The 22080-nt window shown below is 44.8% G+C and overlaps 2 protein-coding genes across 12 annotated transcripts in view; one reads left to right on the top strand and one right to left on the bottom strand.

Annotated features, from left to right (window-relative positions):
• The window catches only part of Ikbkg (inhibitor of kappaB kinase gamma), a 63560-nt gene that overhangs the window by 27726 nt on the left and 13754 nt on the right, over positions 1 to 22080 (bottom strand). For 2 of the 11 annotated variants that reach the window (NM_001136067.2, NM_001161421.1), the window contains exons 1-2: positions 4352 to 4455; positions 1165 to 1305 (exon numbers count right to left, since the gene is read on the bottom strand). The exons of 2 other annotated variants lie outside the window; for them this stretch is intronic. In NM_001136067.2, the coding sequence (NP_001129539.1) occupies positions 1165 to 1203 (39 nt within the window). In that variant the 5' untranslated portion in view covers positions 1204 to 1305; positions 4352 to 4455. Of the gene's footprint in view, positions 1 to 859; positions 939 to 1164; positions 1306 to 4351; positions 4472 to 22080 lie in introns of those variants that run through there. 7 more of the 11 variants (XM_006527853.4, XM_006527847.4, XM_006527850.3 and 4 more) reach the window with 7 other exon arrangements.
• G6pdx (glucose-6-phosphate dehydrogenase X-linked) lies at positions 187 to 19584 on the top strand. The gene is made up of 13 exons (NM_008062.3): positions 187 to 244; positions 888 to 1015; positions 13914 to 13951; positions 14051 to 14159; positions 14986 to 15203; positions 16590 to 16748; positions 16976 to 17101; positions 17409 to 17502; positions 17623 to 17809; positions 18075 to 18310; positions 18408 to 18484; positions 18578 to 18670; positions 18770 to 19584. The coding sequence occupies exons 2-13, from the start codon at positions 896 to 898 to the stop codon at positions 18858 to 18860; spliced, it is 1548 nt and encodes a 515-aa protein (NP_032088.1). The 5' UTR covers positions 187 to 244; positions 888 to 895; the 3' UTR covers positions 18861 to 19584.

Raw genomic sequence — 22080 nt, 5'->3', positions numbered from 1 at the left:
GAAATTGTAGGGGCAGCGGCATCGGGGAAGGCCAAAGGGCGGGGCTGGCCAGGGATGCGCGCGCATCTCCTCCTGCAATGATAGACTAGCCCGAAGCTCCTCCCCTCCTGCCTCTCCTGAGGCGGGTCAGCTCAGTCAAAGCACACGCCCTCTTGCGTTAAATGGGCCAGCGAAGCTTAGCCCCCGGAAACTGGCTGTGCGCTACAGATCTGTGAACGTGTTTGGCAGCGGCAACTAAACTCAGGTAAAGGGGTGGTCTGATGGCATGTCGGTGGAGGGACATGCTTCACGCTTGTACGCCGCGAGTCCCTTTGATGCGCGCTAATCTACAAGTTTTTAACCCATCCCTTTGTATCCCGCACTTTCCCCGCATTGGGCCCATGAGGACTAGACCTTTAGAAGAGAAGGGACTTTCGGGGATCACCCAACTGGGCCAGAAGAGAGCCGGAGCTGAACTCCATCATCTGCACAATCAAACGTGCTCAGTTCATTGTGGAGTTTCTGGCAGACACCCGAGTACGATACGATGGTCCCATATACAGAGTGTGATGCCGTAACCAGATTTTATCTAGCTGCCCACAGTGGATGTCCTAGGTGAATTATATTAAAGCTTTAGTACTTTCGTAATGTACAGCCCCTAGCGAAGGCAACTTTGGAGGTTATGGCTGGAGCTCAGAGGCAGCAGTTTCTGAATCTCCGAATGCATGTATGCTCGCGCGCGCGCGCGCGCGCGCGCGTACACACACACACACACACAGAGCATTCCCGGCCAGTGGTTTTAGTAATCGTCACCAGCCTGGTGAGAACCCAAAAGACCCTTGGATAAGGTTAAGTTGTCAATGCTCTTTCGTTCTCCTACCATATCAATGAGTCTTTTCTTCCACCAGAAAACATCATGGCAGAGCAGGTGGCCCTGAGCCGGACCCAGGTGTGTGGGATCCTGAGGGAAGAGTTGTACCAGGGTGATGCCTTCCACCAAGCTGATACACACATATTTATCATCATGGGTGCATCGGTGAGTCTCCCTTCAGGCCCCGAGTCTAAAAGATGAAATATAGCCTTGTGCAAGGCACTTCTCTCTCTCTATCTCAACTTTCCCAATTGACGGAACTGCTGAGGTACCCACAAGTTCTACTAGGTTGAACTCTATGGCATATACTCCACCTGTGTGTCCTGATCATCACAGCAGTACCTGATATACATGTACTTGTGTCACATCTCAGAACTCTGTGCTGAGCCATTGAGTGGAGACCAGACTTGGACCATCACAGGTGCTAAAGCACCACCCAGTAGCACTTCTTCCTCCTGGATGAAAAAAAAAAACTGATGTGCAATCAGGGAAAATTCTGATTTTAATGAATCTGTAATTTGAAAAATATTACTGTTAATTTCAGTGGAAGAATCTGAGGTCCTGCCTCTCCCTCTTTTCTTTCTACGGCATGAAGTTCCCTAGGGATAAACACCTCCTCTTTGCCATATCTTCCAAAGCCTACTGCAAATTTCTGTTCATCCCACCTAGTCCCAGCTCTGTTAGGAAAAACTGAAGAACAGAAGCAGTCAGAGGGGTGTTGTATTGACAGTACACAGTGAGACTGGAGCAGGTGGGGGCTTAGTAAAGTCATGGCTTAGACCAAATCACCCCCTTATGTGCTATGTGGCAGCAGGGCACGTTCAGTGGCCAGTGTTCGATGGCAAAGGTAAACTCAATTGCTTGCTTTTAATCCTGGAATCAGCTCACCCTCGTGTGACCATCTTCACTATTAACTTATTGTGTAATCTTGGACAAGAACTTCATCAGAACTAGTGTGTTCTTGAAAGGGTAGCCACTGGCTCAGCACCTTCCACCCTGGACCCCTCAATGCTGGAGGAGCTCTGTGGTTTTTTGTTCACACAGAGCATTGCCATGCACCAAGGGCTACAGCTGTAGGTCAGTGGTAAAGCCCTAACCTCATATGCATGAGGCCCTAGGTTCAATCGCAGTACTATCCAAAAAATGGACATCAGAACATGCCACCCCCTTTGCCAGACTTGTTTGTTGTCTGCCTTATATTTCTGAGCAAAAATGGGAGTGGCAGAACTTCGAAAAGGAATGCAGAAACAAGCTGAGGAGAAGGGCCCTGCCACTGAAAGGGGAAGGGACAGACAAACCAAAGCACTGTCCCCTGGCTCCTTGTAGCTCTAAGACCTAAGGGAGGTACTTAGTCGGAACACACAATACAGCAGCCCTACCCTCAGCCCTGTCTCTAGCCTAGTCCCCTTAAAGGAGCTATGCATGTATCTGCCACAAACCTTAGCATGTGGGACTCTGCTTTCAGTCTAAAGGGCCAAATGGAAGAGAAAGTAACTGAAGATTATTTCCCCTGCCCCACCCATGCTTTCATAAGCATGCAGCAACAATAACCCAGTCATCGAAGATCATTTTTAACTGTAGGACATGAACTCTTAGATACCTTGTTGATAGCTTATTATGTGACCTGGAACAAATGTCTACATTTCTCTGAACCCTGGTGTTTTTCATCTAACAAACAAAAACCAGGCAGCTTTTCTGGCTTTATCCTAGGCTAATTATGTGAATTCTAGCCTCAAGTTGAGCAACTTCCTTTCACTGCAATCAGTTTGGTTCCCCTTTGCTCTCCTCTGCTCTGGGAGTAAGAACCCGGGCTTCCAGAGTAGAAATAGGAACTATTAGTTCCAGCAAAAGGGAGTGGGGAAGAAAGAGATTTTCTAAAAAGCATCATTGTTTCTTTCTGTTCCTCTCAGAGGTCCTGAGAGAGAGAGACAGACAGACCCTATGCTTAGCCCCTAGAGTAGCTCCTGCCTGATACTTCACTAAATGCAGGTGCTATCTGATCTAGGACACCTGCAAGTTCTCCATTCATTAAACGTAGCAATCAAGTGTCTCCCATTACATAATAGTCTCAGTTCCTATCCTCCTTGTGGGGACAGTGTACTTTGGGGAGCTGCATGTAACAGAAGTCACAAATGGATTCTTGTGTACTAAGGCCCCTGCAACACACAGGTCCCAAGAGGACCTAAAGAGCAAGGCAAGTTGAGGATAAGGGCAACTGCCCTCTAAGTTTGGAACAAGCTCAATGTGACCTAGAAACTAAAAGGAAGCTAGTGGCTGGCAGGCCTCAAGCCTAGGAAACTGGAACAAACTAGGGCAAGTTGATCCTAAGTAGCCATCCTCTGCCCCTTCTTCCTCCCCAGGTCCTTACCCAGTCCTTACACATGTACCCAGCTTCCTTGGTGGGGACATTCTCAATGTGCCTCACTGTAGCCATTCCTCTTCTCAGAACTCCCACCCCAACAAGAAAGTGAACAGAAATCCTTACTGTCCCACTCCTTATGGACCAGTGCAGGGAAGGAACTGAGCCTAGAAGGGCATCTCCCCCAGCCAATAGGACCTTGGTGAAACTAGAGAGTGAGTGAGTCTTTCTCCTATGCAGAAGAAATGGAGTAGGTCTGGGAGTCCACATGGGCAGATAAGCTCACTATGGGCCCATCTCTCTAGACATCTGATTCCTTACCTAGCCTATGTGACACCCATAGATTCAGTGAGCACTCAAGGTCCATCCTGCTGACAGGACTGTGTGAGGAGTGACCTGGCAGTCCCAGCCCATCCCTCTACTTGGGTCATTTCTGAGCTGACTTCTCCCTTGAGCTGGTAAGATTCTTGCTGTGTCATGATGACCTTGGCATTCTCCCAAAAGCCTGGTGACTCACAGAGTGCCAGGGTGTAAGAAGGAGGCCTTTTGTTAGATTTTTAGCCGAGACCTACCTCGTATCTCCCTATATCTCATTCAGTGCCTGGAAAATAGCCGACCCTCAGTCGCAGTCTTCACAGTCTAGAACTGTGTCTTGGAAAGCTAGGTGGGTCCCTCATCCCCAACAACTCTTGGGAACTGAGTGCCTCACTCCTGCAAGGCCTTCACTCGAATTTCTCCCAAACAAAAGGCTGGGTATGATTTGACTTCAAAAAACAAGAACCCAAACCTCAGCTAACTATAGACCAAGTGGTACTCAGGGTCTCTTTGCCTTTATCTGGCCAGATATCTGTGGCTAGAGATCTTAATCATGTCTTAATTCTCCTAATTCACCACATATCCTTAGGTAGATCCTTCCCCCGCCATGGTACTTGGGCAATATGAGGGGGTAGCAAAGATGAGAGACTTCCAGCCGTCTCTCTAATTGCCCCTACTCCCACACATGTTAAGTTTAGATTTTAGTTCTTCTCATGTTCCTTACTTCAGAGGAGTTTAGTGAGAGTCATGAAGCCAACAGGAAAGACAGGGTGATCCCATCCCTGAGAAGAATGGCTACCTCCCACCCCCACTGTCCTTAGTCCTACCTCACCTCCCTTGGGTGACTTGAAGCCAGGCAGACTGTCAGTTGCAGGCTGAGCCAAAACAAGGAGAGCAGGTTCTATGTCTTGTTAATCCCAAAGAGAACAAGAACAAACAGCTCTGGGTGTGGGGCAACTGTGACTCAGCAGACCAGTCCCCTGCCACCAACACATTGGCTGGAGTCTGTACTGATTCCTCCCAGTTAGTTGGAATTTGATCATAAGCAAACACTGTCTGCTTAGAAAAGTCTACAAGCCAGGGTTCTCATTGTTTCTTTTAGTTTCTAGTTCCCAGCAAGCCAGTCCTTTCCAGAGTGTGTGAGGACAGGATAAAACCCTCTGAACATGAGCAGTAACCCACATCCCACTGATGGAAGATCATAGAGGCAGGCATTGAGAGCATTCTGAGGAACTAAGAACCATCCTGGGGGGAAATCCTGGCCCAGAATTGGACTTGTCTATGCTGGGCTTTGTGGGACCTATAAGGGCAACCATCTTGCACAACAGAGTAAAAGCTTTGCCCAGCAGAGTGACTTGGGGGACAGTAATTAGGCCACTCAGGTGGCCATGCTTGGTATCACATGAGGAAGTGACAGATGAGGAGGCTCCAGAGCAATAGAAGCCCAGCTGGCAGCAAGTCTTAGACATTTTCCTAAAGATAGTCATAGCATTGAAGTTACTTACTGGCCATTGGGCTCAGGCTCCCAGAAGTTCATATGGAAGGTGGTAGTTATCATAGGAACCCACTCGCCAATGCTCAGGACTTTAATTCTGAGCAGTTGACAGACATGGGCACTGAATTGCTCGCTCATGCCAACACAGGGTGTTAGGGTTTGGCAACAGTCCTCTATGAAAGTTTTGGGAACCCAGAACCTAGAAATGACATGCACACAATTGATTCCATGGACCGGTCACTCAGCAAACCCCTGAGAACAAACATTCAAGCCATGGGAATCCCTGAGTGCCCATAACTATCCTTATCCAGAACTGCCATTTCCCATAGAAATGGGCTCATCAGTGCAGCTACATGGTTAACTCTCTTTTGTTTGTTAATATGCTAACCAAGTCTACTCAGCCTCAGCCTTCCCTGAGCCTCTGCTCCCCTTTTTTTTTTTTTTTTTTTTTTTGAGACAGGGTCTCACTACGTTTCCTGGGCTGACCTTGAACTTGTTATTCTCCTGTCTCAGCCTCCCAAGTACTGAGATTACAGGTATATACTAGTACATCTGGCTAAGTCATTTTTGAAGTTTGGATCAAAATGGTATTACCACTACAATGTTTTGATTTGATTTGATTCATTTTATGTACATAGGTATTTTGCCTGCGTGTATGTCTGTACCACTTGCATGTCTGGTGCTCTCAGAGGTCAGATCCCTAAAACTGGAATTACAGAAGGTTGTGAACCACCATATGGATGCTGGAAATCAAACTAATGTCCTCTGAAAGAATAGCTTAGTGCTGTTAACCACCAAGCAACCTTCCCAGCCCCACCTCTTCATTTTAAAGAGTTAGTCAGCTTAGGCTATGTAATCAGCTTGGGCTATGCTGTATATTAGTTCTACCTGTGATAACAGAAAGTTGCCTATTAAATATTGTACTAAAGAGAACAGCAGGGCTGGAGAGATGGCTCAGTGGTTAAGAGCACTGACTGCTCTTCCAGAGGTCCTGAGTTCAATTCCCAGCAACCACATGGTGGCTCACAACCATCTGTAATGGGGTCTGGTGCCCTCTTCTGGTGTACTCATATGCATAAAATAAATAAATAAACCTTTAAAAAGAGAGAGAGAACAGCAGTTCACTCTCTGGGGGTCCCTGATTCATGGAGCCCAGCATCTTTCCAGGTGATGGTGATCCCAGCCAGGTAAAGGAGGATTGTTCGAGCTGTATTCTGCATAGCTTATTTAAATTTTGCAAGGTTCATGCCACCCAGACCCACTGCATCTAAAACCTCATCCCAAACACCTGAGAAATTAGTGCCAAAATGCCTTGTTAGAAAGTGGTGTTTTGAGTTTTAATTAGATATACCTGTAGTAAAAGTTTCAGCAAATTACTTTTGTATAAATATTCAGGTTCTTAAAACCAGAGTTGCTTTTTGTGTAGAGAGTGAATTAGAATATAGATGGGACCAGTGCCTGACTCCAGTTGCACTTGCTCACCTCTCCCCATGAAGTAGTACTATCCTGTGTGTGTAGCATGGGTTCACACTTCTCCCACGTTCCTAATTATAGGGTTTGAGATGAAAGGGCAAATGCCCTACTCTATTCCAAGAGATTGGTAGTCATGTCTGCCCCTTCTTCTTGTACCTGGTTTGGCAGGGTACAAAATGAAAGCATGTTGGGCTGTTACTGATTACTGGGATACTGAACTGAGTGTGCACATTAGCTTGGAAATGAGGATGGTGAACTTATGGCTAGGTTCTTTATAATATTTACTTTTGTAAATGGTATTGTTTTAAATTGCTAATTTTTCCAACTCACTGGTAAATGAGTTTTATTTACTGTTAGTAAATAAAAGTTGCTAGCTTGTATCTACTAATATTTACAGTGGGTTCTTGGGGGTGCTGTTTGGTTTATTCATTAGCTTTGCAGTGTTACAGATCAAACCCGTTGCCTAACACTTGACCACTGAGCTATATCCTTAGCCCCAAATATTTATAATTCTTATTGGAATATTTCATCAAAAATAACACAGACCTTAAGGGCGCAGCTGGGCAACTTTTCACAAACTTGGCACACCCTTGTAAATTTCTCTCCCCATTAAGAAAGGGGGCTTGAAAGATGACTCATTGGTTAAGAGTATTTGCTACTTTTGCTCAAATCCAAGTTTAGTTCCTAGTACCCACAACAGGCAGCTAATAACTCCTTATAACTCCCAATCCAGGGGATCCAGTGCCCTTTTCTGCCTTCTATAGGTACCTGTACTAATGTACATATACACCCCCCAACATACCCATACACATAATTAAAAACAAAATAATTACTTAAATAAAAAGAAGAAACAGAGTATTATCACCTAAAATCTTAGCACTGCAGAGGCTGAAGCAGGAGATTCACTTCAAGAAAGACATTCAAAACTAGCCTGCCTAAGCAACATAACAAGACCCTGAATTAAAACAATGTAAAATAGGGCTGGTGAGATGGCTCAGTGGGTAAGAGCACCCGACTGCTCTTCCGAAGGTCCAGAGTTCAAATCCCAGCAACCACATGGTGGCTCACAACCATCTGTAACAAGATCTGACTCCCTCTTCTGGTGTGTCTGAAGACAGCTACAGTGTACTTACATATAATAAATAAATAAATAAATAAATATAAAAAAAAACAATGTAAAATATATGGTGGTATACTTCTCCTGTAATTCTAGAAAGGTGGAAGAAGGAGGATTAGGAGTTCAGAGCTAGCCTTAGCTACATAGTGAGCTTGATGCTAGTCTAGGATACAGGAAACCCAGTCTCAAAAAAAAAAATGTTTTTAAGTAACTAAAGCCAGGTGTACTGGTATACAGTTGTAATCACAGCACTTAGGAGGCTGAGGCAAAAGGATTACCTTGAGTGTAAGGACAGTCTGAGCAACATAGCAAGTTCAAAACTAGTTAGGATTACATAGCAAGACCCTGTCTCAAAGCTACAGCAAAAAAAAAGGTATGTACCCAAAGAACCCCCACTTTGTAGCTATTGTTTCCCTAGGAGTAATGTCAAACTTCCTCTCCACCCCCTGCTCAATTATTTTCACCCTCTTTTCTTGGTACATATTGTAATGCATAAATGGTAGCTATATTGTTGATGACCTAATCTAGGACATTTCTGTCTTCCCACACAATTCTTGGATACCCCTGGCCAGCCAGTCTACCGCCTCTCTAGGCAACTACTCATCTGAGTCCTGTCATAATAGTCTAAAGTTGCCCATTCTGGGGCTTTTAAGTGAATTCATTAGTATATAGTCTCTTATGTCTAGCTTCTATAGTTCATCATAATATATTTTTAAGATTTGCCAACACTGAAATAGTAGCTCATTCCTGAGTAGCTGAATACAGATATACAATTTGTCCATCTGCATGCTGGTTTATTTGACCATTTCTGGGCTATTTTAAATTAAAGCTGCCATGAACATTCATGCACAGATCTTTGGGCAGCTGGTTGCCTGCTTTTATTTCTCTGGAGTAACACCTAGATATTATAGCTACTTCACCTGATAAGAGGCTGCCATGCTGTTTTAGATTTAATCATTGCAGGTTTCTACACACAGTCTATGAGTTCCATACCAATACTAGGTCTTCCTTTTGCTTTGGCTTTTTGCGGGAAGGGAGTTCTATAAGTATGTACCAACTATCATCATTTGTATTACAGTCATTCTAATGAGTCTGAAGTAGTGTCTTGTTAAAGTTGCATTTTCTGATACCTGATGATCTTGAACATTTCCCATGTATTTTATGGCCATTCGTTTCCATTCTGGTGAAACATCTGGCCAAACCTTTTACCCATTTCAGTTAGATTGTTTTTCAGTGTGTCATAGGAGCTACTTAGATATTCTGAATACAGGTAAGTTTAGTGAATACTATCTCTAAGGTTGAAACTTGTCTTTTTGGTGCTAGGGATTATACTCTGGGCCCTGCCCATGCAAAGCACATACCCTACCACTAAGGTCATAATGCCAGGCTTGCCTATTTTCCTTCGTTTCTTTTGTTTCATAATACTGGATATTGAACCAGTCATATGCATGCCCTTCATTTTTTTCATATCTCTCTTTCCTCTCCTATATTCCCTACCCCCAGTGCAGACCTTGAGCCCTTTATGTATCCAAGGATAATCCTGAAGTTCTTATCCTCCTGCCTCTACTTCTGGAATGCTATGATTACAGGCTGCAGTACAATGCTGGCTTATGATTATTACTTTATATCCTAAGAAATCTCTACCTACTCCTATCACTTTTTTAATCTAGCAACTTGGAAAACCCTCATTAATTCTAATAATTAGTCTGTAGGTTGATTTGAGGTACTTTTTTAAATAAACAAGCTATCATCTAATAATGACAGGTTTTTGTCCTCTATTCCAAACCTTATACCACTTTCTTTCTTTTTTCTTTTTTTTTTTTTGGTTTTGTTTTTTTGAGACAGGGTTTCTCTGTGTAGCCCTGGCTGTCCTGGAACTCACTCTGTAGACCAGGCTGGTCTTGAACTCAGAAATCCACCTGCCTCTACCTCCCAAGTGCTGGGATTAAAGGCGTGTACCACCACCGCCCGGCCACTTTTCATTTTCTTGTCTGATGACACTATCAAGGGCTTTTAGTTTAAGACTGACTAAAGAAACAATAGCAAGCATTTAGAATTTTCTCATAGACACCTAGATGCGTGTCTGTGATTGTGTTTAAAGAGAAATTTAACTGAAGAAGAGAGACCTACCATGAATTTCATAGAACACACTATTGATTGGTGTCCCTGAGTGAACAAAAGGAAATTGGAGAGAGTAAACTAAGTGTCCATATTCATCTCTCGGCTTCCTTGTTGACAACACAAACTTCACCCCCCATCACCACGCCTTCCCTGACATGGCAAACTGTACCCTCAAACTGTAAACCTGAATAAACCCTCATCCCCGAAATTTCTTTCTGCCAGGTATTTTTTTTTCATAGCAACAAGAAAGGTAAACAATACCCCATTTTGTTTGTTTTGTTTTTGTTTTTCGAGACAGGGTTTCTCTGTGTAGTCCTGGCTGTCCTGGAACTCACTTTGTAGACCAGGCTGGCCTCGAACTCAGAAATCCTCCTGCCTCTGCCTCCCTAGTGCTGGGATTAAAGGCGTGCGCCACCACGCCCGGCTCAGAACCCCATTTTGAATGGTGTTTTTAGGGTGTTTGGTAGATGTCCTAAATCAAATTAAAGAGATTTTATTCCCTCTTTGATTAAAAAAAAATAAATAGAATTTTTTTCTGAAACCCTTTATCTGTATTTGTTGAACTTAACAAAGTTGCTATATTTTAAAAATCAGTACACAGACATGAAGATTTCTCAGAGGCCTATTGTAATCACAGCTTCTCAGGAGTCTGGGGCAGGCATTCAAAGCTAATGTTGACTACAAAGTAACTTCCAGGCCAACCTGAGTAACTTTTTGAGACTCTGTCTCAAAAGATAGGCAAACATGGTGGTACATGCCTTTTTAATCCCAGGAAGTAGAGACAGGTAGATTTCTGTGAATTTGAGGCCATCCTGTTCTTCTCAGCAAGTTCCAGGTCAGCCAGGGATAAGATCTGTGACTGTCCTAGTTAGGGTTTCTATTGCTATGACCAAAAGCAAGTTGAGGAAGAAACAGTTTATTTGGCTTACACTTCCACATCATAGACCATCACTGAAGAAAGGAAATGAACCTGGATGCAGGAGCTGATACATAGAGGCATAGAGGGATATTTCTTTTTTCTTTTTTTGTTTTTTTTTTTTTGGTTTTTTTTTTTTTGGTTTTTTTTTTTTTTTTTTTTTTTTTTTTTTTGGTTTTTCGAGACAGGGTTTCTCTTTATAGCTCTGGCTGTCCTGGAGCTCACTTTGTAGACCAGGCTGGCCTCGAACTCAGAAATCCACCTGCCTCTGCCTCCCGAGTGCTGGGATTAAAGGCGTGCGCCACCACGCCCGTCGAGGGATATTTCTTACTGGCTTGTTCAGCCTGTTTTCTTATAGAACCCAGGACCATCAGTCAAGGTTGGTACCACCCACAATGGGCTGGGCCCTCCCACATCAATCACTTAAAAATGTCCCACAGGCTTGCCTACAGGCTGATCTTATGAGAGTATTTTCTCAATTGAGGCCGCCTCCTTTCTGGTGACTCTAGCTTGTATCAAGTTAACATAAAACTAGCCAGGACGGGACTATAGTCCAGTAGTTGAGCACTTGCCTAACATGCTTGATTTCCTGAGTTCAGTCACCAGCGCCATACACACACAATGGTTTTTTCAGAATTTTTCATTTAATTTCTTTTGAGGGGTATTGGTTTTTGTTTTTGTTTGTAGACTTGGTTTCTTTGTATAGCCTTAGCTGACCTGGAACTCATTCTGTGGACTAGGCTGGCTATAAACTTAGAGATCCGCCTGCATCTGCCTTCCAAGTACTGAGATTAAAGGCATGTACCACCACTACCTGGCTAATTTTTTTTTAAGATTTATGGTTTTTTATTTATGTGTCTGTCTGCCAGCCAGTCAGCCACATGTGTATGGATACCCACAAAGGCCAGAAGATGTCATTAAATTCCCTGGAACTGAAGTTACAAGCAGTTGTGAGCTGCCTGATATGGATGCTGAAAACCAAACTTGGGACGCTGTACAAAACCAGCAAGTCTCTTAATACTGAGCATCTCTTCAGCCCATTTTTAAATCTTTTAATGTGATTTTCAGTGATTGATTTTGTCATTGCTCTCGCTACCTTTATTCTTTGAGACAGGAACCCTCATTGAACCTGCAGTTCATCTGTACAGCCAGGCCAGCTGACAAATGAGTTACAGGACTATATAGAAAAACTCTGACTCAATAAACAATCAATCAATCAATCGAGTTTTACATCAGCCTTTGTCATCAAGTTGTAGAACTAAAGTTCTCAAAGTGCCCTTAGAAGTATTCCTCTTTATTCTGTCTTCAGGGGAAATTTACTTCAGAGTGGAATTCACTCTTCCTTGACTCTGGTAGAAGCCATTAGCAATGCTTTTCAGGCCAGGAGTTGTCTTTGTACATTGCCACCCCTTAGGTCCATTCCTCCATTATATCCTAGGTTGGATCTTTTTTTTTTTTTAAAGACATTTTTCCATCTTGCTGAATATGGTGGCACACATTTGTAATCCCACTACAAAGAAACAAGAGGGTTGTCTGTAGTTTGAGGCCAGCCAGGACTACATACTGAATTTAAGACCAACCTGGGCCTTTATTCCCAGCACTGGAAGACAGAGGCAGGTAGAGCTCTCTTGAGTTTGAGGCTAGCCTGGTCTACAGAACTTCCAGGATAACCAGAGCTACACAAAGAAAACCAGACTTGGGGATGGAGGGTGGACGGTACCAACATTGGTTACATGGCAAGGCCCTGTCTTAAAAAAATAAAATTAAAAAAATTTTTAATTCTGTGTCTCAGCTAGGCTGTAGTGGCACACACATTTAATCCCAGCACTCCGGAAGCAGAGGCAGGTGGATATCTGTGAGTTTAAGCTCAACCTTGTCTACAGGATGAATTTGAAGACAGCCAGGACTATACAGAGAAACTCTATCTTGAAAAAAATAAACAAAATTCTCTGTCTCATTCTAACTTGTTAGGGTTTTGTTAGGCTGGGTTGGGTTTTGTTTTGGATTTTGGTGGTGGTGGTAGTGTTTGAGATAGGGAAAGGGTCTTATGGTGTATACCTAAGGCTGACTTTGAAGTCCAGATCCTCCTGCTCCAACTACCCAAGTACTGGGATTATAGACCTGTGCCACGAAGCCCAGCTTTTCTTTCTTGTTTTGGTTGTTTAGTTTGGTTTGATGTTTGGGGAAGTTGGTTTTATTTTGGCTTGTTTTTTTTAATAGCTCTTAATTTATTCTTTGAGAATTTCATACATGTATACAATGCATTTAAAGCATATCTACCCTCCATTCTCTCTCTCTCAACCCCTCTGGACAACCTCCCCGATCCCCCACCCAATTTTTATTTTTGTTATAACCCATTAAGTACAATAATTGCTTCCTACATTCTCATGAGCATGGAACCATCATCCACTCCTTGAGCAATTACCAAGGGGCCATGAAGAAAAATTATATTCCCTAGCAGCCACTGATGGGAAGTGGATCTTCCAACAGATCCTTAGCTAGGGGTAGCAGCTTGTGAACTACACACACTCAGCATGCTGGCCAACTTGATCTCATGCAGGCAACTACAGCTACTGTGGCTTCATGTGTACCACAGCCCTGTCATATCAAGAAAATAGCAATTCACAGCTCTCCTCTAGCGCTCTTTTGTTAGTTTTCTACTCTGTTTGTTTTTGTAGGGTGGGGGTGGAAATCAGAACCCTTGCCTACTCCAAAATCACTGAGCATCTTCTCCAGCCCAATTTTTCCATTGAATTTTTTCACTGCTACCTTATTTTTTTTTTAATTCTGATTTAGAAGAGGTGATTTTGAAACAGTATCTCCCTCAATATTGGGAGAATATATTACCACCAAATCTGGCCTTTGTTACAGAGACAAGACTTCATTCTGCATCATCAAACTTTTCCTGCCATTATTTTTCTAACTTTCCAAATTGAATGACCATCTCATTGCCTTCTAGCTCCGGTGACATCTGAGGCCTTACCTCACAGGTTTTGTCTTTCTTTTATGTGCTGCCTTTATCATCCTTAAGCTCTAATGAATTCGATGTCTAGGGTTTCATCTTGAACCCAGCAGTGTCATCTACTCATCTGTATTGGTACAAGGCTGGTAGAGGCTTAAGTCTCAGAGATCCTCTGATATATATGGGGAGGGCATAGTAGATATATTTCTAGCTGAGTGGTAACCCCAAATGAGGACTAAGATCACCACTGGTGGGGAATGATCTAGGTCGTGTCAGCTCTTTCTGACATGTTTCTTCTTCTGCAGGGTGACCTGGCCAAGAAGAAGATCTATCCTACCATCTGGTAGGTAATATTTCTACACTACCCCCCAAAATACTCTCTACCAGGTACAGGCCTTGGCCTTCCCTAGCCAGTCTGAAAACAGCTGTATTGTACCCTCAGGTGGCTGTTCCGGGATGGCCTTCTACCTGAAGATACCTTCATTGTGGGCTATGCCCGCTCACGACTCACAGTGGACGACATCCGAAAGCAGAGTGAGCCCTTCTTTAAAGTGAGTGTGACATTGGATCCTGGAGCCTTGTGCTGCCCTTTCTTCTACTCCACAGCAAGACTAGCTCCAGGCATCCCTTGAGAAGACATGTCCCCATTTCCATCATAAGCAATAGTTCCCTCCTTTCTCATTTGACTTATTAACAGGCAGGGCCACCCAGAACACTCAATCTCTGACACCTCACATCCTTGCTTTCCCTTGCCAACCACACAAAAGTTGTGTCTACTTAATTGTGCCACATTCTTCCTGACCTTTGAACAAAGACAGGAAGAAGGTCCCTTCAACCTCATATCTGTCTCCTAGCTCCACTCTGGCTTCATCCTGCTATGCTCTGGTACCACACTGGATCATGCCAGTAGCTGGATGAAAGGACCCTTCCAAGTACCTCTTTTCTACAGTAATTGCACTATGTTGACATTTTCTCACCACCTATAGTTTACTGTAGTAATTTTGAAGAGACAACCTTCTCCATCATTCTTTTTTCTCAGGTTAGACTTTCCTGAAATCCAGTTTCTACTCTAGGTATGAGGGCCCCAAGGATACATAAAAATGTGCCAGTGATTTGCCCCACCTGCATATATTCCTGCTATGTGCCTTAGCCCTCTGCCTGTGGGTACACAAAGTTACCATGATAAAGTAAACTCCTGTGCTTGTAGAGCAATGACAGGGACTCAAGGAAAACCCGCCTTACCTGTGGAACAAGAAATTGTTGAGAGAGTGAGGGGGGTAGGCACAGAGAGAGAAAGAGATCTTCTATTCCTTTAGGGCAGAACAACTGTAGACTCTTGAGAAAAGTAGAAGTTGACATTCATCTGTGTATCCCCAGGCCACTCCAGAAGAAAGACCTAAGCTGGAGGAGTTCTTTGCCCGTAATTCCTATGTAGCTGGCCAGTATGATGATGCAGCCTCCTATAAGCACCTCAACAGCCACATGAATGCCCTGCACCAGGGGATGCAGGCCAACCGTCTATTCTACCTGGCCTTGCCCCCCACAGTCTATGAAGCAGTCACCAAGAACATTCAAGAGACCTGCATGAGTCAGACGTAAGACCTGTCTTTCTTCACTCCTGTCTGTTTGTTCCTGTTTCTGCTACTCTAAATAGCCCCCAGGTCAAGCCAGTCTATGCAAGTTGAAAAGATGAATGCCCCTAGTGTGTTGTCCATATGGAATAGCATACCCCCCCCCCCAAAAAAAAAGGAACAGGCTATACACACACACTGGGCAGCTTCTACCTTCCAAGGCTCTCACTACAAAATAGTGGCCCCTTGCAACATTTCCCACCAGGACCATAAGATGACAGTGTTGCTCCACAGAACAGATGCTCATTGTGAGAATTCCTTCCCCCACCCCCAATCCTCAGCAGATCCACAAGGTGGCAGTGTTGTTTCATAAGAGAGCACTGCTGACTGCAAACCATCTTTCTCTTCCTCCTGAATTTAGAAAACAAGTTTAGCACTCTGAGTGTCAAAGAAAGAAACCTGGTCTTTTAAAATCTATGGAAATCTGGGCAAGGTGACACATAAATAATTTCAGTATGATGGAGATTGAAGCAAGAGGATTGCTTGGAGTTCAAGGCTAACCTGTAATACAGAGTGAGACTGTCTCAAACCAAAAAAAAAAAAAATTTAGCTGGGTGTAGTGACACACAGTTGTGATTCCAGTACTCAGGAGGCAGGAGGATTATTATGTTGTCAAGGCCAGCCTGGGCTACATACGTACTGAATTTGAAGTCATTCTAGTCTTCATAGTAAGAATATGTCTCAAAAAAACAAATAAAAGCTAGTTTAAAAAATAAGTAAACTCAATTAAAGTCAGTTGCGTTGGGCGATGACGATAGTCCCTGCTACTGAAGGGATGAGGGAGGAGTACCCTTTAACCCAGGAATTCCAGAACAACCTGAGAAACACAATAAGACTTCAAGAACATAAAACCAATGAGGGGAGCCAGACATGATGGCACAGTACCTGTGATCTCAGCTCTTGGGAGCTGGAAACAGGAGAAGCAGCAATTTAAGGTCATTCTTAACTACATAACAAGTTCTTGGCCAACCTTGGATACATGAGACTAATTAAAGTAAAACTAGTAAGGAAGCTGTGTCCTTCTTTCCTGTTGGCTGCTGGGCCACTTCTGACCCTCTAAGGGTCTGGCATTGGGAGGTGGGGAACAAGGCCACCCAAGGTCATGCTACCCTAGCACCAAGGTGGAAAAATCCCTGGAATTGTTCCAGTCCCTACCATGTTGTCAGGGAAGCTTCTAAGATGCTGTCTATTCAGGATAAGGATCAATAGTAGCCAGCAGAGCTTCCCTGAGTCACCTGAGAATACAATAGATGAAAGCCCTGCTCCCTGGTGTGAGGGTCAGAATGACATGGCCATAGGCCTATTCCTGGGAAAGGTTTGGGAAATAACATGATTGGGGGCTCCAAGCAGAGGCTGGAACCGCATCATCGTGGAGAAGCCCTTCGGGAGAGACCTACAGAGCTCCAATCAACTGTCGAACCACATCTCCTCTCTTTTCCGTGAGGACCAGATCTACCGCATTGACCACTACCTGGGCAAAGAGATGGTCCAGAATCTCATGGTGCTGAGGTGCATAGGGGATGGGGTGGAAGGGAACCAGGGCAAGGGTGGCAACATAAGGAACCCCACCTGCCCTGCTGCCCCAAAGTCAAATTCCTCCTAGATGCTGGCCAGGGTACTAAGCTTGGTACTTAGCTCAGATACAGCCACTATACTGTGGAATCCCAAATGTAGCATCCATTCATGAACCCTTCCAAAATGTCTCTCATGCTAGCCTCTAAACGAACCTCCCACAGGTTTGCCAACAGGATCTTTGGCCCCATCTGGAATCGAGACAACATTGCTTGTGTGATCCTCACATTTAAAGAGCCCTTTGGTACTGAGGGTCGTGGGGGCTATTTTGATGAATTTGGGATCATCAGGTAAGAACCCATATCCTACCCCAACTCAGCTCATCTTCACACTATGAGGGCTAGTGTTCAAGTGACCTGTTGGGGGTAGCCATGAAGGGTATAACTCCCATCTAGCCAAACCCCAAAGGGTTAGGATTAGTATCTACTAACTTGTCTTAGGATACTGGGAAGACACTAGGGGTAAGGAACCAAGGTTTTCCAGTTTGTCACTAGGAAGCCTTGTTTGGTAATCCTAGGGCAACTAGAACTTAGTTATCCCCTTGGCCTCACCCTGGAAATGGCACTTGACTAGAGCATCTGCCTCTTCTGCTACTAGGGATGTTATGCAGAACCACCTCCTGCAGATGTTGTGTCTGGTGGCCATGGAAAAGCCTGCCACTACAGGTTCAGATGATGTCCGTGATGAGAAGGTAGGTGGAGGCATGTCCACCAGGTCCCCAGCAGCCATGCCCCATAACAAGTAATTCTATGACAAGGCACTGGGCTCTTGTCCTACATCCTCCCTGTTACCTGCATTGGTTCTCTCCCAGGTCAAAGTGTTGAAGTGTATCTCAGAGGTGGAAACTGACAACGTGGTCCTTGGCCAATATGTGGGGAACCCCAATGGAGAAGGAGAAGCTGCCAATGGATACTTAGATGACCCCACAGTACCCCATGGGTCCACCACTGCCACTTTTGCAGCAGCTGTCCTCTATGTGGAGAATGAACGGTGGGACGGTAGGTGAAATTTCTAGGTTCCAGCAAGGCAGGGTTAAATGTGCCCACAAAGAGACACTTCTTGTTATGATCATGGTATGAATACATGGTATTCAGTAGTAAGGGATGCTGGAGAAGGAGGGCTACCACAAGTGGGAAACGACCCTAGTCATTACTTATTCCACGTGTACACATTCACACATATACACAGACACAGGAGCTCTCTCTCATATACACACAGCACAAGATAGGAAAGCCAGTCCCTGAGGTCATCCCTGCTCTCTAGGGGTACCCTTCATCCTGCGCTGTGGCAAAGCCCTGAATGAACGCAAAGCTGAAGTGAGACTGCAGTTCCGAGACGTGGCAGGTGACATCTTCCACCAACAGTGCAAGCGTAATGAGCTGGTCATCCGTGTGCAGCCCAATGAGGCAGTATACACCAAGATGATGACCAAGAAGCCTGGCATGTTCTTTAACCCTGAGGAGTCGGAGCTGGATCTAACTTATGGCAACAGATACAAGGTTCAACAGGGAGGACCATCTGGGCAAAGCCCTAAGGGAGGCCCTGGGTGGCTGAGTACAGTAGTATCAGCAACATCCCCCTTTCCCAAACCTGCAGAATGTGAAGCTCCCTGATGCCTATGAACGCCTCATCCTGGATGTCTTCTGTGGGAGCCAGATGCACTTTGTCCGGAGGTGAGGGACCCCCAGCCTAACACAGGCAAGAGGGATGGTTTTCTCCCTCTGTCCCTGTGTGCCTCCACTCCATCCTACACTGTATCCCTTCAGTGATGAACTCAGGGAAGCCTGGCGTATCTTCACACCACTGCTGCACAAGATTGATCGAGAAAAGCCCCAGCCCATCCCCTATGTATATGGCAGGTAAGGGAAGGATGGGAGCTAAGAGGGCCAAGCCAAATGAAGCAGGGCAGTGGGAATACCAAGGATAAAGGTCACTCATGTCTCTCCTTTACCTCCCAGCCGCGGCCCCACAGAGGCAGATGAGCTGATGAAGAGAGTGGGCTTCCAGTACGAGGGTACCTACAAGTGGGTGAACCCTCACAAGCTCTGAGCCCTGGAAGTTACACCATCTATACTCTGCCTCTTCTGGCCACCCTTTCTGCATCTTCCCTTTTCACCATCTAACCCTATATTAGGACTATTGACCCCATATTGGAAGGACTTTGGGACCATAGGCCTTAGATACACATTCTAGTTCCTGGGCTTGGACCGCCATTTTGTCCTATGCTGCTGCCACTGCCACCACCAGTAAACCCAGCTACATTCCTCAAATACCAGGCATTTAAAACTCATTGTAGGGTTTCAGGGCCACCACTGGCCCTATCTGAGCCACCCATCTTTCCACAAGACCTGAATCACCTCCCTTCCAGCCGCTGCAGAAAGAATGCCTATCAGTCTGCCCCTGGACTCCTTAAGGAGTTAGGAACAATGGGGAGGAGCCTTAGGCCTCAAAGGGACAATGACCAAACCAGACTTCCCAGAGGCTATGGGCAAGCTCCTCAAAACTTGAAGGAAGTGGTCAAGGACACCTATGTGAGAGGACCTGCCCATGGCCACACTAGCCTCAGTGCTACTAGACATTCCTCCTCACCAGATGGAAGAGACCTCATGCTGCCTAGCAATATTTTGGGGGCTCTAGATGTCCCCTGACCAATTCCATACTCCATGGTCAACCTCATCCCACCTATGGGCAGCCTCCTTACCAAAGGAAGGCAAGCACAGCAGCTAGAATTTTCCTATCCCAACCCTGCCATTAAATCCTCAAAACAGTTTTACCTGTCTCCTTGTTCTTTTCTCCTTGCATCCAGGATCATGAAGGAGAGACCTATTATTTCCCCACTTCCCACATTTGTTATTCAGGGTTCTATAAAAGAACAGAACTGATAAAACATATACTAGAGTTGCTTAGAAGCTACAGTCCAAATAGTCCAACAATGGCTACATATTTTGAGGAAACACCTGAAGCTGATGCTAGAGCAGTCTCTTAATTTGAAATCTTCTGAGGGCTCAGTAGGACTGAGAAGTTTTATAACTGTTGCTTTATACCATGCAGTCATCTCATGCTGGCTTTGAAATCACAAAGCTCCACCTGCTTCTGACTCCCAAGTGCCAGGCTTAAGGGTGTGTATCACACACTATAGAATATTTTTATTCTTTTCAGGCATGACAGTTACACTTCTTTTTGGGGTTTTTTTTTTTGTGTTTTTGTTTTGTTTTGTTTTTTGTTTTTTTTGTTTTTTGAGACAGGGTTTCTCTGTATAGCCCTGGCTGTCCTGGAACTCACTCTGTAGACCAGGCTAGCCTTGAATTCAGAAATCCGCCTGCCTCTGCCTCCCGGGTGGTGGGATTAAAGGTGTGCGCCACCATGCCCAGCTGACAGTTACACTTCTGGTCAGTGTCCTCCAGAGCATCCATCAAGGTTCCATAGACAAGATTGGAGGCCAGGCTTTAACACAGGGACAGGCCCTTCATTCTCCATCCTCCTGGTGTCTATGCCTCAGATGGGTGAGCTGATGGTGCCACTTAGATTGGGCCTGAGAGCTGGCAGGGCAAATGTGTGCAACAACTCTGGGGCTAAAAGCTGTGTGCTGAGCTATGGAGGCTTTCTAGCCTAGCCTCACCACTTTTACCACAGCCCATGAAAAAGCATGTAGAAACAAGTAGAATAGCTTCTCAGGGACTTGGCACAAAGCCCATGTGAGGCCTCAATGCCACTTCCACTGTCATCTCCTACTGACTCTCATGAATTTTAATCTTCCCATCATGTTTAGATAAAAGGCCACACGGTTTCTCTTGACTCCTGGTACAGCAGTCATGTGGTTACAGTGAATAGACAAGGTTTTACAAAAGGATAGTGAAGATGTAAAGCCTGTCAACGCCCAAATGGCAGAATCTTGTCCATCTTTTCCTAAAGCTGCCCCCACACCTTCCTCCACACATTACCAAGGGGTACCAGACTCATGCCTGTTTTTGGGAAAGAGCCTTTTAAAATCCTCAACCTCTTTGAATGGTTAGAGTGGATTTTCAAAGCCTCAGATGTTCACCTGAGGGTGGTATTTAAAGCTTTAGGGCAAGGGAAAGCAGACAAAGGCACCAGAAAATGGTACTGACCATGTGGAGGCTCTTTGTGCTTAGAGTACTGTTGAAACCCTCAGGTTGCACCCCAACTTTTACAGACTTTGGGAGTAGAGAACTTGCTGGCATAGTGTCCCTAAAGCAGAAGCTACTATAAAGGGGCAGCACAGGGAGCCTAAAGTACAGAAGGGACATGGGAGTAATTTGAGTAAGAAAGAAGAAGGACTGAAGAGAGCAACCTGACCCTACACCAAAGCTCTATTGAGTACATTCTACTTTCACCTTACCTCTGGGTGTGTGTATGTATATGTATAGGGTGCCCTTACTAAACTCAGGTCCTTTGCAAGACCAGCAGGCACACCTAAGCACTAAGCCATTTCTCCAGTACATTACGTTAGTTCTGATGCAAACATTAGTGCTGAGATTCATGGCCTAATCTGCAGAGATCAACTGACATAGAATCTCTATATGCCTACACTGGATGAAACCAGAAACTTGTAGGTGGAACAGTCAACTGTAACCGCAGGTATTTGTAGCTACACTAGAGTAGAGACATTTTAAGTCTGGGTTACATTAGCTGCCTCTGGATGAGAAAACTATAGTAGTACATGAAGGCCCAGGTGAAGTTGCCTTTCACCTTGGCTCCAGGTCCAAGCGATAGCATTCAAGTGAAATCCAAGATTTTGGTCCCCACATTGGACAGAATGAAGGAGTAAGTAAAGTCATTCAGCTACCACTTCAACTCTAGGACACAAAAACACAGGTGGGGACACAACTGTTGCCTAAATCTTATTTAATACTAGGGTAAGGTAGGATAACATAAAGCACAAAGAGAGGTGAGGACATTCAGCTGATCACTCAGATTTAAGTCCCTACCAAGGACCAAAGGCACAATAAGCCAGCAGCATTTCAGGAATGATGACACAATCATTCAACAATGAGGCTGTTGAGGGAATCTTTCTGGAATAAGCCCTCTGACACCAATGAGAGTAAAAGAGAAATGTCCCCAATAGGATGAAGCCAGGACAGCTCCTGAAAGGCTTTAATGCTGGGTCTAATTTGTGAGCAGGTCTTTACAAAAGTATGCTTGGCAGTCAGCATGTTGTTAAGAGCAATGACCCATTGTTTGAGCTATTTCTCCAGGTCATTCTGTTCCAGGGAGCAACTGAAGTCATGGTTGGCAAATAGGTAATACA

This window comes from Mus musculus, chromosome X (assembly GCF_000001635.26).
Source record: "Mus musculus strain C57BL/6J chromosome X, GRCm38.p6 C57BL/6J".
Taxonomy (NCBI): Eukaryota; Metazoa; Chordata; class Mammalia; order Rodentia; family Muridae; genus Mus; species Mus musculus.
Note: the sequence above shows the minus strand (reverse complement) of the source record. Positions and strands in the feature narration are given on the sequence as shown.

What these genes read in the sequence shown, in the direction of transcription:
- G6pdx (NM_008062.3), top strand. Translation starts at nt 896, where the DNA reads ATGGCAGAGCAGGTGGCCCTGAGCCGGACCCAGGTGTGTGGGATCCTG. An exon ending in AAGATCTATCCTACCATCTG is followed by an intron (nt 13,952 to 14,050) that starts GTAGGTAATATT and finishes TTGTACCCTCAG; the next exon opens with GTGGCTGTTCCGGGATGGCC. An exon ending in CAGAATCTCATGGTGCTGAG is followed by an intron (nt 16,749 to 16,975) that starts GTGCATAGGGGA and finishes AACCTCCCACAG; the next exon opens with GTTTGCCAACAGGATCTTTG.